We start from the raw sequence: 16148 nt of genomic DNA, 5'->3' as shown, positions 1-16148 counted from the left end.
GACCATAGTGTTTGGCCATATGAGAGCTGTTAGTTCACATGCAATATTTTATTTCTGTACAAAGTCCAGTAATGAGGAATAAAGACAACTCAACTGTGTCACAGTGAGTGGCAAAACAATGCAAAGTTATGATTTGCAGTTTCAATATGACATACTCTACCTGTAGTTTCCTAGATACACCCCATCTGGATTAAGCATTGGAGCTATCTTGAAGACCAAGTGATCTCGCAATACTTTGGCTATGGGATGTTGGCTCACGAGGAAGTCAATTATACCTGGGAGAAACAAGAAAAATGTTAAGATCCTCTTGGTATAAAATTAGAATTTCAACATAAATTTTAGTTTTAATTCTGAAAGTTGAAATAAAATTAACATTCCTTTCAGTTCAACACAGAGCTCTGGCCTTCAGCGTTTTGCAAGCATTCATGTAGCGCTTTTAATCTTCAAAGTGCTTTACAAACATTAACAAAATAATCCTTATTATACTCCAATGAGTTAAATAAGTGTTTCGTCCCACCCCCCCATTTACAGATGAAGAAGCCAGATCCTCACCGGGTGAAAATTGGCATAGCCCCATTGAAGTCAGTGCATTTACACCAGCTGAGTATCAGGCCCACAGAAACTGAGGAAGTGAGATGATAAGCGAGAGGAAAATCCAGCCTACAGCAGTGTAAATCAGGAGTAACTCCCCTGAAGTCAATGGACTGACACCAGTTTAAAGCCAACACAAGCCAGAGGAGAATCAGACCCTAAGTATCTTTCCTAAGCTTAGTCAGTGGAAGAGCCAGCATTAGAACTCAGAAGTTCCTGTCTCCCCATCTGGCGCTCAGATCACTTCGATACACCTCCTCTCTCCTAGGGCTGGCATTGGAGTAGGGAACATTTCCCACCTGCACCCTGCAATTCTACCAATGCGCTGAAGGGGACTGGCAGCACTAGCAGTGGCGGGGAGGAAGCAGGGCTGCCTTGTGTTTAGATTTCCCGCTTTGTCCTCCACCTAGTTGACGCTGATAAAAATAGCTGCCACCAAACAAACGTGAAAGCAAATTGAGTGCCTTTGCAATCCTGAGACACCCAGAGATAGGTCATGACTATTTTCTATTTCCCGTAAGGTCTATCCTGTGATGCGAGGACCTTTCACTGAATTTCCCCAGATTAAAGCAAAACACCGAGCTCTTGTAACAGGATGAAACTAAGCAGAGAAAAATTAAGGCAGATCATTAGAAAAAAATCACTGATTGTGAGAGCTACTAGTCTATGCAGCAGTCTCTCCACGGTAGTACTAGAGGCCCCATCACCTGAGTCTTTTAAAACTGGGCAGGACAGAGCTCTAGGGAATATACAGCAAGAAATATTTCAGCAGTGATTTACTTTTAAAACTTCTGACATCTCTTATTTTTCTGGTATGATTAACTTATGTTATTTGAATCCCACAGACCATGTCAAAACACTTGACACAGTAGTTTGGCCGAACTGTAAAGCACAGCACTGGTAAACATCTACATCAAAATGGAGTCCAAAATCTACCAAACAGCCCCCAGATTCAAGCCATTTGCTAAGATCCATTCTGTACTTTAAACACCAGCAGATCTAAACAACTGCTGCTACTGTTAGTAAATTCTACATCGTTGGGGCACATTGGAGAAACCAAGGTTTCTAGATTCTAGGAAAACTAGTCTATAATTGACCCTAAACATCCACACCTTTTGGTTAACTAATGACTTTTTCTCCGCAGATCTTGAAGGAGAGAGGCTCTCTTTCCATAGTGAGGTCTTCCAATGGGAGAGAGACTAATGCTGAATTTTTGGAGCTGGATTAGCACACATGCAATTATATTATTTAGGAGATGTTTCTTCAGCTACCTCCTCACAAATAAGAAAACTGATCTGCTTTTTGGTGGGCGTTACGTCTTTTTCTCTTTACCCAATGATAAGAACATAAAGAAATCCAATGGGCAGAGCCAGGACCCAAATAACCATGTTTACTAGTTATACATAAACACACAATGCCTACCCACATACATTCTGCTGCCTGACTGGTTTTTGGTTGCTTCCAAAACATAGTACATCGTGAGCACCACTAGAAGGCTCACAACTCTTTAAAAGGCTACTACCCTATTCCTATACACTATAGTGGGCTATGTGGACACATGCCTCGGGTTCTCCTCGACTACTGTTTTCATTCTGGTAATTCTGGCAGCTAGCCCCAATATGTCTGAGTTCTGCTCTGATGGCAACCTCTGCCCCTGAAGGGCTGGTACAGGCTTTTTCCTGCTTTGTTTCTGTTATTTAATGCAGTCTCGCTTGTAGATCATGGCAAGGACATCTCCCTGATGATTTAAATGTACACAGGAAACTCTTGGTTTCTTGTACAGAAGTCTTAGGTAGTGGGAGGTATTCAGAGCACTGCAAATAGTTTGTGTGAATGATGACAAGATCTTATTGGCAGGAAAGGGATAATAAGGATATCTACACTGCAATTAAAAACCCGCAGCTGGCCCATACCAGCTGACTTGGGCTTGTGGGACTCAGACTAAGTGGCTGCTTAATTGTGGTGTAGACATTTGTGCTTGGGCTGGAGCCTGGGCTCTAGAACCATATGAGTTGGGAGGATACCAGAGCTGGGGCAATATCCAGAGCCCGACCATCTACACCACCATCAAAGGGCCTCTTGGCCCAAGCCAGCTGATGGGGGCTGGCCACGTGTGTCTAACTACAGTGTGGACAGACCTAAATGTTTCAACCAAAGCAGGTTCTTCTTTGCTGTTAGACAGTGCATTTCTTGATTCAAGGTCTGCAACATGCCACCCCACAAAGCCTCGACCTCCTCATGAATTCTGAAGTGGGATTCTTCTTATTTATTATTCATATTACACTAGTGTCCCCACCAAATCAGGGCCCCATTGTGATAGGCACTGTATAAACACATAAGAAGAGACAGTGATTGTAGTGAAGGGCTTACAGTCTTTATAGACAAGACAGACAAAGGCTGAGGGGGAAACCAAGATGATGTGATTTGGACACAGTCACACTTCAGGTCTGTGGCAGAGCCACGAGTTGAACCTAGGTCTCCTGACTCCCAGTCTGATGGCCTACCTACTAGGTCACGCTGCCTCCAAGTTACTAAACTCCGCTGAGATATTTGCTCTACCTTTTCCATATTCTGAGACGACAGATACCCGAAGCTGAGTAAATGCTTCAGCAATTATCTGTTATTGTGGGTCATGTGATAAAAATAAAGCAAGAGTTTAAAAAAAAAACCCACTGAAGTCTAAAATGGAAGTAAGACTAGCACCCAGGAGCATAAGAGAACACACAAATGGAAAATGTATATTTATGCATGCACACCCCACCATAAAATTATTGTAAACAACCAAAAATAATCACTAGAATTAGTGCAGAGCTTTTCTTTTAGAGGAACTTGATGATCCAAGGATATTTAAAATTAAAAGATTGATGCTGGATTATTAAAAAAATACCATCTCACAGACCTTGGTTCTTGTTTTAATAAATCAACACAAATTAAATTTTACAGTTTCTATAATCAGCAAGAGATATATCAGTGTATCTCATTAGGCCAAGGTTAAAAATTTGGCAGCAGCCAAAACCCATTTAATATCATTTACTTCAAGGCAGACACAGCAATATAACAGATGCCCTAATTTATTTGTTGGTCCTTGTCTTAAAATAACAGTTTGGTGGTAAACAGGAAGGGTAATGATGCCAGTCACCCTTGTTAGTGGCTAATAATTGCTTAATTTGTCCACTAATTGACCTGTGCTACTGTTGAGGCATTGGATCAGGGCGTGAAGTAAACAAGGCCACTGGAATGTTACCTTAGAGAATGACTTCTGGAAATGAATCTACTTATTGCAATAAATTTTCTCTTCACAGATGAGCAGATTAATTGCCTGCCAATTAGTCTGCTATTAAAGAAAAAAGTGCTGGCCTTAGATTGGTTGGATTTTTGGAATCATGGCTGCAGTCTGGGTCAAATGAAGTGATCCAATTTGAATCAGCCAAATTGAACAAGAAATAAGACAAGCATTATTTTTTTAAAAATTATGTCTCTGTGGCTAAAGACCAAGGAAATTCTTGATAAACTCAATGCTGTCTTTTTGAAGACTTCACAATAAAATGGAGAACAAGATGGGTGTGCCCAGTCACACAAATTAAAATGTGGACAACATCCCCCAAGATTATAGAAACAAAGTAGGATAAAAATATGTGACCTCTTTATTCCAGACATGATCCATTCTGGAAATTAATGATCATTTCCATTATTATTTACAATAATAATAAACAGTTACAGATACTGCCTTTACCCTGAACAGTTCATAATCTAATTTCAGACATGGCACGTGAAGGGGCTGATCCAAAGTCCATGGAAGTTTTTCTATTGGCTGCAATGGGCGTTTGGTACTGGTCCCAAATAAATACTAAAAAAAGGAAAATGCAGCAAAGGAAATGAAAGAAAAGAGAGAATAAATACAATCGTACTCAGTTTGACATATGTACAACATCTTGATGGTTCCATTAATTTAGGGGTGTTTCTTTGCCTGATCCTGCCTGCTGAATCCAGCTTCACTGAAACTTTACTAGCTAAGACCTCCTCCCAACTAAATCAGAGTTACTTCTCCATCTTTACTCTTTGTCCACTTGCTGCCTCCAACAACGCTGACCACGCTCTACTTTCTCTCTTCTCATAGAATCATAGAATATTAGGGTTGGAAGAGACCTCAGGAGGTCATCTAGTCCAACCCCCTGCTCAAAGCAGGACCAACACCAACTAAATCATCCCAGCCAAGGCTTTGTCAAGCCATGCCTTCAAAACCTCTAAGAATGGAGATTCCACCATTTCCCTAGGTAACCCATTCCAGTGCTTCACCACCCTCCCAGTGAAATAGTGTTTCCTGATATCCAACCTAGACCTCCTCTACTGCAACTTGAGACCACTGCTCCTTGTTCTGTCATCTGCCACCACTGAGAACAGCCGAGCTCCATCCTCTTTGGAACCTCCCTCTGGGTAGTTGAAGGCTGTTATCAAATCCCCCCTCACTATTCTCTTCTGCAGACTAAATAACCCCAAGTCCCTCAGCCTCTCCGCATAAGTCATGTGCTCCAGCCCCCTAATCATTTTTATTGCCCTCTGCTGGACTCTCCAATTTGTCCACACCCCTTCTGTAGTGGGGGAACCAAAACTGGATGCAGTACTCCAAGTGTGGCCTCACCAGTGCCGAATAGAGCGGGAAACAATCACTTCTCTCGATCTGCTGGCAATGCTCCTACTAATACAGCCCAGGATGCCATTGGCCTTCTTGGCATCGAGGGCACACTGCTGACTCAGATCCAGCTTCTCGTCCACTGTAATCCCCAGGTCCTTGTCTGCAGAACTGCTGCTTAGCCAGTCAGTCCCCAGCCTGTAGCAGTGCCTGGGATTCTTCCTTCCTAAGTGCAGGACTCCGCACTTGTATCTTGGCTTCTGCACCTCAGAAGCTCATCGGCCCTTTCTGATGCCTGCTCCTTCAGCATCTCTTATTTGCTCCCCCACGCTCCTTTCTCCAGGTATCTGTAGATGTCTCTCATAGTCACTCTTCCATCTCCTCTATAATGTACTCTGTCCTAGCAACCTCCTCCACTCTGAGAGTTTCAACTGTCTTTATGCAGATGATTCCCAAATTAACCTCTTTACCTCCGACATCTTTCTCTCCGTCTAACATTTCTGGCTGCTTCTTGGATTGCCCTTTATCACCTCACACTCAGCACCATAAAGTTGCTTCTTGCTCCTTCTTCCTGATGTCTTTTCGCTATCTGCATCAATAATATGTCAATATTTGTGCAATTGTATAACTCTATAATATGTTTGCTCCTATTACTGAAAATCTAATAATTGTAGATTCTAATACAATATGACATTTGGTAATGCAAACATATCCTGGACTCTGTCTTGTACATGTCAGGAAAGGAGTAGCAATTCATATTTTGGGAGCCATTTGCTAACAACTGAAATACACACTGATCAGAAAAAATGTCTCCTGCTGTAAAATTTACTGCATCTTATAGCTAAAAGTGAATACTTTGCAATTTGGGATTAACCAAAATGATGGAAATTGCATTGCAAAATAATAATACTAAATAATAAAAAAGCAGAGGTATGAACACTTCAGAACCACTTAACTGTACAGCAGGAAGCAGGTTTCCCATTAGAAGATGGTAAAGAAGGTGTGCGTGAGGTCAGTACTTGCAAATTTGATAAAAAGCAACAAAATCCTTTTTCCTTTGAATTTAGTGCTGAAAAAGTATCATATTAATCGGCTGAATACCTGACATCCTCTTTGTCCATAGAGCTGGTACTGCACGGGAAATGGTAGCATAAGCGCCTCCCGCTCTGCCATACCAACATATGTCAACAATGAGCAAGAAGGAACTTCCTTTAGATGTAAGAGGCCCTCGTTCATTCAGCCATTGATGGATATTAATGTGTTAATGCATATGAAAAATGAAGTGCACCATGATGCATCCCAGGAAGGGGGGGACAGGTATCATTTTAGCACTGCAACCCACTCAGAGTTGGTAATCATGCTATACTAATGTGGTCTTGCAGAATGCACACTAGCAGTTGCCAATCAGCCTTCAGTACAGACCCATAGACAGAAACCATTCAATAATTTCATATTTTGATGTATTTCCAAACTGCAGTAAAAACAATGTTGATAAATGAGAAGAGCTAGCTTGGATCCTGGATACTGACATGATCTAGAATCTTGCCATCACTCAAATTTGCTCTAGAAAGGATCATCACATAGAGTGATCCATGAGTATGTGGTTAATGTGATGATGACTTCACTCCTTTCTGCAGTACTCTTCCTTCTGCCAAGACCTAAAAGCAGGCTGCTGAACTCAGCTGCAGGTAAAAACCACTTAAACATTTGGGGAGAAGAGCGGGAGATTCCACCCTGAGGTCAATGCTAAGGGACTCCACCCTGAGGTCAATTTCTTTCCAGATGTCATTTTTCACTTCATATCCACAGCAAAATTAAAATTTATTGTACCTTAGTCATCAATACAGGGTAGATTTGAAGAGAAATATTGCAAAAAATGATTTTTTTCAAAAATACACATAGAAAAAAAAACAAAAAACCTCTTTATTTAGAAGATAAAACATAGTAAAATTCCTGATTCTTTAATACCTTTCTTCCTTTGCATCATGGCAAGAGAAGAGACATGCATATACTATGAGCCAAATTCAGTCCTGGTGTAACTCCAGCCAGTGCAATTACACCAGAGATGAATAGACCCAACAGTGGTAATAGTATACAAAGCTGTCCTAGTCTGTTACATAACTTGCATTGGGTATAGGTGTTTAAAATGTCCAGGTAGCAATGCTGATGTGCTCTTTGAATAGACATGAGATACAGGGCTTGTCTATTCAGTGCATTAGCATGCACCAGAGGGGGTATAAATTCTAGTGTATACTAGCATATTGCATAGTAACTGTCTCCGTGGTCCCTGCTGGTGTGCACCAAATGTTCCATAGTGCACGTTGACATAATCCCATTTGAAACAGTATTACATCAGTGTGCACTAGAGAACTTTTAGTGCAGGCCAGCAGGGTCCACGTGGATAGTTAATGTGTGACACACTGTGTGTACTAGCATTTATACCCCGGCTGATTTACCACATCCTTTAGTAATCTGTTCCAACAGTTAGTTATGCCTTCTAATCCATGCCATGATTTACCTCACACCAGGCCCAGCTACACAGGATATGGATATGGGTCGAACTATACAAGAGTAGATTTAAAGGTTACAATTAAATTTCTCTAAAGCCCAAAAAATATTTAATCATTTTCATTTGTGCTTAGAATTTTCTCTGTGATCTTCTTACAGGGGTTAGTGAGATTGCCAAAACCTTAAAGATGAGGAAGAACCTGCATTCCCTCTGCTACCACAGGGCCATTCAGCGTGATTTCCAGACCAAATTGGTTTCAGATCAGTTTGGAAGAAAAATGCAAAATAAAAATACCAAATTGCAGATACCTATCTGAAATGAACCTCTTAAATCTTTTAAGATTCAGCTCAAACAAGATAAATGACAGGTGGATCCCAAAGATCTGGAGAACTTGTTCAGCTATCCATCCATACATTTAGAAGCTTCTCTGGAAGGATGGTCTTCTGATTAAAGCACTATTCTGGGACTGCAAGACCTGGTTTCTATTCCCAATTTGGCCACAGACTGTCTGCGTGACCTTGGAGAAGTCACTTACTCTCTTTGGGCTAAGTTCCCATCTGTAAAAGTGGCATAATAATACTTCCTGTCTATTTATATTGTAAGCTCTGTGGGGCAAAGACTGACCCACAGTAGGTATTTGTACAGCATCTAGCAGAATGGGGGTCCCAGTCTCAGTTGGGGCTGACAGGCTGTATTGTAATACAAATAATTATCATCAGCATCATCTCAAATTTATCTCATCTGAACGCCTTGATTCTGCCAAACGGGGCTGGAAATTTCACAAAACACACTACCATGTACACAGCTTCTCTTGCTGTATTTGGATATTTCTGCTCTATTACAAGGGCTAGCTAGAACTGACATCTCAAGAAGCATGAGGAAATGAGAATTAATGTGAAAAAAACCTGTTAGTTGAAAAAATTCCCAATTTCAACACTTATTTGGGGTTTGAGTTTTGGCACAAGATTTGGAAACGAGAGGCATTTTTATTTTACCAGTTTACCCATCTCCCTCGCCAAAGGTAATTTGTAGTAGAGACCATAAACTTAGTAAGATCAAAGATAGCTTAGCACTTTGTGCTATTATTAATACAGGGAAAAGATATTTAATCCTTTCATCATATTTATTTCCCAGATGTCTGCATTATCCCTTATTCATAGACGTGTGCTTTACAGGAACGTAACAAGAGTATGGGAAGGAACTCACGGTACTTGGGATGTGGATTCAGTGATGCCTACACTGCCCTCTAATGGCAAATGTGGGAGAAAAATACTGTTGGATCTGCAGAGAATATGAAGAAATCACCAAGGTCCCTTATATCTCCTAAAGAACATGAAACTCTTGACAAGAGAAAACCAACTAGAGAAGATAATTTTGCATGATAGAATGGATAGAAGCTAATCCAGGCCAAAGCAGGCAATAAAGACAGATGCACATTCTACATGAACGATTTAATTTTGTGATTATGTTTCATTTTATCCAAAGAAGAAAAGAAAGGCAACAGTGAGTTGATTGGGTCTGTTAGAACACAGCATTTACCTGACAATTTATCCACAGCTATGTGGATAACTATAAAGTCTCCAAGTGCTTTGATTTTAGTGGGAAAACAAACAAAACCTTATTCCTTGAGATTGGTTGGCTAAATGCAGTCCACGGAGTCTGGCAATGACCCAATTCCAAGCACTGCTTCAATTGAACTTTCAGTATCCCATACAAGACAGTTAGGGCTAGATTCACAAAGGGACTTAAAGAAAAGGAGTACTTGTGGCACCTTAGAGACTAACAAATTTATTTGAGCATAAGCTTTCGTGAGCTACAGCATAAGCTCACCTCATCGGACTTAGGCATTGTGATACTCAGCATCTCTATGACTAACATTTAGGTGCCTAGAAAACCACTGGGATTCACAAAGCCTGAGTTAGGCACTCAGGCTTCTTTTACAATGAATGGAGGGAAATAGACACCTAAGAATGGGATTCACAAACACGAGTATACTAGGTAGTCACCTATCTCTGCCTAGGATTCTCAGTTGTTAGGTGTCTGTGAAGCACCTCCCTCATAACTTTTGGCCCAGTGTTTAGGGTACTCAGCTGGAATGTGGAAGACCCCCAGTCCAAGTCCCACCTCTGCCAGAGGGGGAACAGGGATTTTAATTGTGATCTGCCATCTCACAGATGAGTGCCTTAATGACTAGAGTGTGGTTCTCAATGAGGGACATGTGTAACCATGGGGATACACAGAGGTCTTCCAGGGGGTACGTCAATTCATCTAGATCTTTGCCTAGTTTTACAACAGGCTACATTAAATGCACTAGTGCAGTCAGTACAAACTAAAATTTCATACGGACAATGACTTGTTTATACTGCTCTATATACTATACACTGAAATGTAAGTAAATTTTTGGGGTGGGGGAGAAGGAAGAGAGAGAGAGGGAGAGTTTGACTTTTAAAACACTTGATAAAATAAGTACAGAAACACAGTAAAAACAAGAAAATAAATTACAAATTCAAAAATGATTGCCTATCCCCAACAGCACAAAGTGCATTTCCAATAGCCACCCTGCTGAACATATTGATCCAAATTTCTTAAAAGAATATAACATCTAAACTCCAAATGAAGGTGTAAAACCATGAACAATCTAAAATACTGAAGAACATCTGTAACCCCAGTACCAAATAATGTATGTCTACTTTTTAAAATGGCCATCTTTGCTTGACCCAGAATGAAGTTTGCAAGCATACCACAGATCTACAAACAAGAATAAGGTTACAAACAAGGGGTTCAGCATGCAGCCTTGGGAACTCCAGCTGCCTACCCTGCATCCTCAGCTTAAAAAAAATCTCCCAGCGTAAAAAGGCTTTGAAAAAGAAACAGGCAACATATCAAAACTGAGACACCCAGGGTCCAATAAAAAAAAGTTCCCTAGCAAAATCCAAACCCTCTACCCACTGAGGAAAAAGCAAAGATCAGGTGCTTCCAAGGAACAGGTTCATCCACAAACAACAGCTACTCTAGAGACAGCAACCAAAAAGCAGTGACTCTGCTCAGAAGATCAGTGAGACCCTGAACCCCTTCCACAGCAAGCAGATATATAATACTCCGCCTCAGCCAACGATGGCTATCGCAGAAAGAATCCAAAAGAATCTTTCTAAAAAGTGTGGCTGGGGATCCAAAACAGTACAATATCGAAGCAATTACATTATTAATGACAAGCACCCACCCTCTGAAGAAGAGTCAAGGCAAATACTATTTCCACCTTTGCAACATTTCCATGACCCCCTCCCAATTCCAACCCAGAATATCATCCAGTCCCAGCATAATTCCTAGTGCCTAAAAGCCAGTTCGGCTCCACAATACCTCCCCACCCCTTCCACCCCCCGGCAAAGTCATGGGGTGGGAGATCACTCAAGCCCCCAGCAGGAGTCACTCATCCCACAATTTATGCCAGCTGAGGAAGTCTGCTCAAAATAGTGCTGACATTCATTGAAAACCTGGACATCACAATCATGAGTAATAAACGCAGTCACATCATCAGCATATGTGGAGACTTTCTCCAGAGTACAAGTTGGAGCAGGGAGAGAAAGGCCAGAAAGATGCTTTCATTACATGCATGATAGAGGCTCAGTAGAAAGAGTAACAGTACAGCAACCCAGATAGGGAACAACCCTGACTCACTAAATGCAGGAGACAAATCTGAGCCCAAAACCAAAAGCAGAAAGGATTCAAAATGAAATATCCACGATCTGCAAGATCAAAAGCCTTATCTTGATCAAGGGAAATCAACCAAACATGCAAATCAAACATCTTAAAGGCTGACATTACATCCTGCAATAGGAAAAGGTTATAAAAAATTGACCTGCTGGAGACACAATAGATCTGATTCAGTGTGCAGGACCGAACCAATCACAGTTTACAGTCTATTTGCCAAGGCCTTGGAAAAAAGATTATAGATGGCACAAAGCAGGAACACGGGTCTCCAATGCTACACCTCCCCAAGGTCCCCCTTCTTAGGCAATAAGGTAAGAACCGCTCAATGACAACGGAGTGACAATATCATCTCCCTGATGGTCTCCTGAAAAACCTGGACCAAGTCAGGGCCAAGAAGGGTCCAAAAGGCCTTTTAAACCACCAATAGGCAAACCACCAATCCCAGGTGCCTTCCCAGGAGCAAAGCCATTTAGGGTAGAAGTCAATTCTGAGAGTGTCAGGGCCTGTTCAAGTCTGTCCATATCCTAGGAAGATCCTCAAGGAGCTGCCAAGTCTCAGATGGACACACAGACTTTGAGGCATACAGGTCTGAGAAAAAAATACACTGCAAAGTTCCTAATCGCCACAGGATCTGAAAGCACTCAGCTCGATAATGCCTTGAAACGGCCAATCGTCTTGCACTTTGCATGTTACTTTTCCAGGCAGAAGTAGTAGTGAGTGGGCATATCCATTTGAGAAAGGCCCTGGAATTAGCCACCCACAGTGCATCCTGAACATTGATATCAAAAAGGTGCCGTAATTGCTGGGGTTTTTTTAATATTAAAAGCTCTCACACAACCCAGCATCGTTACTGCTACGAAAGGCTTTTTCAGGTTCTAACTCTAACTCTTCCATTCTCCAGCAAAGGCTGAGGGTTGTCTGCTGAGAAAAACATTTAATATTAACTTTACCGACCTCCCACCATTGCCTCAAGGAGGGGAAAACATCCTTGGGAGGCAACCCAGGGTCCCCCAAAATAACTGACAGAGTCCCCAGAGTGAAAATCTTGTAAAAGGCGAGTGTTAAAATGCCAGTATGGATGATGGTCTTGAATAGAAGGATGAGACAACACAAATGAGACCATACCCAGGGCTGGTGCAACCACTAGGCGAACTAGGCGGTCCCCCAGGCGCCAAGTGGTTGGGGGCAGCCAAAAGCGCGCTCCAGGGAGGTGGTGGAGCGGAGGTGAGCTGGGGCAGAGGGGCACGGGGAGGGCCGCCTGCAGCAAGTAACGGGGGGAGGGGTGGCACTCCCCACCCCAGCTCACCTCTGCTCCACCTCCTCCTCTGAGCCCGCCGCCCCGCTCTGCTTCTCTCCCTCCCAGGCTTGCATGCCAAACAGCTGATTGGCGCCGCAAGCCTAGGAGGCGGGGGTGGTGTGCTTGGGGAGGAGGCAGAGCAGAGGTGAGCTGGGGCAGGGAGTTGCCACACGGGTCCCCAGGCTGAGGGGAGTTGCTACACGGCTCCCCGAGGGGAAAGGGGGCGGTGGGGAGCTGCCTCAGGGTGGAGAGGGGGCGGCGGGGAGCTGCAGTGGCGGGGGGTGCATCAGGGTGGAGGGGGGGTGCAAGGTGGAAACCTACTAATAGCATCTGGTGTATATCTCCATTCAGGAACCAAAGAATCTGAGTTTGTCATCTCCCCCACACTCAGACCCAGACCTTGAGGGGGGAACCTCAGAGACACCAGAGGAAGGGGCTGTTTGAACCAAGAGGACAAAACTAATACTTAAGACTTCTCCATGCCTGCAACCAAAGAACCACCCTCAGCAGCACCTCAACAGTGTGATCTTCCCAACTAGCCCGTTTCGTAGTATCCTCAGAAACGGGAGCCCCCTCCACCTTCAAGGCCTTTTTTTTCCTTGGGGCTTTGCCAGCAAGCCAGAATCCTCAGCCAAGGCCACAGATTACATAGCAACAGGCTCAGCCTCCATTTTGCAGGCAGGTGCCACACAGTCAGTAATACCATTTCCCCCAGGTTGTAAAGGGGGACCTAACCCCCCCCAAGAACCAACATCCCCAGAGCCATCGGGAACCTGTTCAGACCCAGTCTCTATCACAGCCACCCGACTCTGTGTTTTACTCTCAGAACTCCCCATATTCCCAGACAGAGGGTCACTCTTCCCAGAGGCACACTTGCCTCTTCTTAGGATGCTGATTGGTCAAATGTGTTGGATGCCCAGCATGAAAACAGGCCACGTCCTCAAGTGGCAACAAACACAATGTAGTCAGACACCCCAGTCTTATCCTTGAGGGAAACTTTTAATGTTTTTGGAGCATTGGTGAAAATAATATAAACCTGCCTACGAGAGGACAAAGACATGCCGAACCTCTGCAGCTTTACAGCCCAAAGGAGTCCTCCTAATAGGGCTAGTGCTCTTCTCACAGCTCTCCAGGTCTCTAGCCAACTGCTCATTTCCTAAAAGAGGGAGAACATTAGAGATAATGAGTTTAACACCAGATGTTGAGGGGGCAGTACAAGGAGAAAAAACACCCCTCACAACAATCCCCTCCACAACCAGCTGCTCAACAGGGCTAAGCATGGCAACACACACAACAGCCGCGCTGGTGTAGGAGGCATATCTCACATTTTTAAACCCAATCACTTTCCCACAGCTAGAACGCACTCCTTCACTGAGCCAGAGTTTAGAAGCAAAATCCACAACCCATGGCCACGGGCTAAACCCTCAGAATCCACAACCACCAGAAGTCTCTGTTCCCCACACGGCAGCCCAGGGGGCAGAAAAAAGCCATACAGAAATTAAACCCACAACCACCACCCAACTAAACACACACAACAAAAGCAAAAACCCATTTTCCCAACAGAAAGAAACACGGAGAGAACAGCAAAACACACCCACTCTCATCCGCACTCACCCAATCAGCTGAGAGGGAGAATCTGACTCCAAAGCCTAATGGCGAGTGCATGCCCCAGGATTTGGCCCCCACTTCTACCAACTCTTTAATTATTTATCCCATCACTGTAGTACCTAAGTGCCGTTCACAGACAATCAATAGGGCCAGCAAGGTCCCTAGTGGACTTGTGCTGCCATTTTAAAACACAACAGTTTTAATCAGCACAGGCAGTTACTTGCCTGACTTTATGGAGTCAGCTGGGATAGCCTGATTGATTGGGAGCATGTTGAGATATATTACAGCATATCTGTTATTTCAGTTACCCACACTGGTATCCTCTGCAACTCCAGGGCTCCCCTAAGTACTGGATTAAAAGCAAAGGAAATCTCAAATAATGGGATAAGATGACCGTGCAAAGGGAAAAATGACTGAATTAGATTATGGCAGATGAAACACTCAGGGCTCCAATACAAAATGCAGGGAGTTTCGTTAATTTGTTACTCTATTAAAATAAGAATATGCTCCCTGACTTGAATTAGTCATTTACCTGTTTTAAAATATGCTCGGCCTTTAGAGCTAGTTGGGTTTTCCAGCGTAGTGAAATAAATGGGAAAACAGCCAGTCTCCTAGGGAGCGTGCTAGCTAGCTGGATTGCCAGCGCAATGGAACACTGTTAGCATCAGCTCCACAGAAAACTGTGAATCTGACGTACAGGCTGCCTGCAAAGGAATTCATAAGGACTAGCAACAAATGATCAGGGCTCATTAGTGGCAGAGTGAGACATTGAGGATACTAACAGTTACTGGGTTAAATTAAGCACAGTGCATGCATGCCATTTCCATTTGTTCATGTCTTAGTCATTTCCTATAGCAGTTGGTATCGTTTTGTTTTTTTTAAAAAAAACCCATATACACTGTTGTAAGTTATAAATCCGCCCCAGGAGCACAATGTACATTGATTTCATCACTGAGTGGAAGCTTCATAAATCACGGAGGGCATGTGGACCTGATCCTGAGAGTGGCAGATCCACTCAATCCCCATCCATTCCCAGTGAGCGCTGAGAGGCGTAAGTTCTCAGGCCTTACTGGAACAGCCTGGGACCACTAAGCAAATATGTTGGGTCCCACTGCACCACCGATTGCTAGGTGGAACTCCTCATTGCTTTGAATGGAGTCTCCTGCTGAACAACTGACTGCATGCTATGGCCAGTTAATTCTTACTTCGCATTAATAAACCAGCTTTGACAAGCCTGCACCTTAACGTTCCTTGTTTAGGTGCAGAGAAGGAGAGCCACAAAGCCCCCATCCAGCCACAAAGCCCCCATCCAGATTCAGAACCCGCCATAACGTACCAGAGTTCAGATGGGGCATTCTGAACTGGTTCAGGCCCAACTCTATTTGAAGCAGTCAGTGGAAAGGGGTGCACATGGGTGGAGTCAGAGCAGCTTCAGAAAGTTAGTACATAGTAAAAGTAAGGGATTTCCTGTTTATATTCGTGAACCATGGCTACTTCTCTCAGCAAAAGCATATTTGCTTTGATAGGTCTAGAATTCCCAATAGCAGCCCTGAGACTCCTGTCCCTGACATATTTCTGGAAAATGGCAAGATTGGGGAAAAATATACTGTAAGTAAAACAGTTGTTCTCAGAGGTTTGAACAAGGCAATACAAGTCACGATGCCAGCGCTGTGTTCTTAGCTTTGCTAACTGACTTACCATTGGCAAGTTACGTAGGTCTCAATTTTCAAAAAGGTTACCTAACTTGAGACAATTCAGGCTGGATTTCCAAAAGAGCTCAACTTCCATTTTAGGTGCCAAAGCGA

The 16148-nt window shown here is 43.2% G+C and overlaps 1 protein-coding gene across 1 annotated transcript in view; it reads right to left on the bottom strand.

The window, feature by feature from the left end:
* The window catches only part of LOC102939366 (AGBL carboxypeptidase 4), a 1380179-nt gene that overhangs the window by 258719 nt on the left and 1105312 nt on the right, over nt 1-16148 (bottom strand). Inside the window, exon 8 of the mRNA XM_007062150.3 lies at nt 161-275. Within this exon, the coding sequence (XP_007062212.1) occupies nt 161-275 (115 nt within the window). The remainder of the gene's footprint in view (nt 1-160; nt 276-16148) is intronic.

This window comes from Chelonia mydas, chromosome 8 (genome assembly GCF_015237465.2).
Source record: "Chelonia mydas isolate rCheMyd1 chromosome 8, rCheMyd1.pri.v2, whole genome shotgun sequence".
Lineage (NCBI taxonomy): Eukaryota > Metazoa > Chordata > Testudines > Cheloniidae > Chelonia > Chelonia mydas.
The sequence above is the reverse complement of the archived record's forward strand: the minus strand, read 5'-3'. Positions and strand labels throughout refer to the sequence as shown.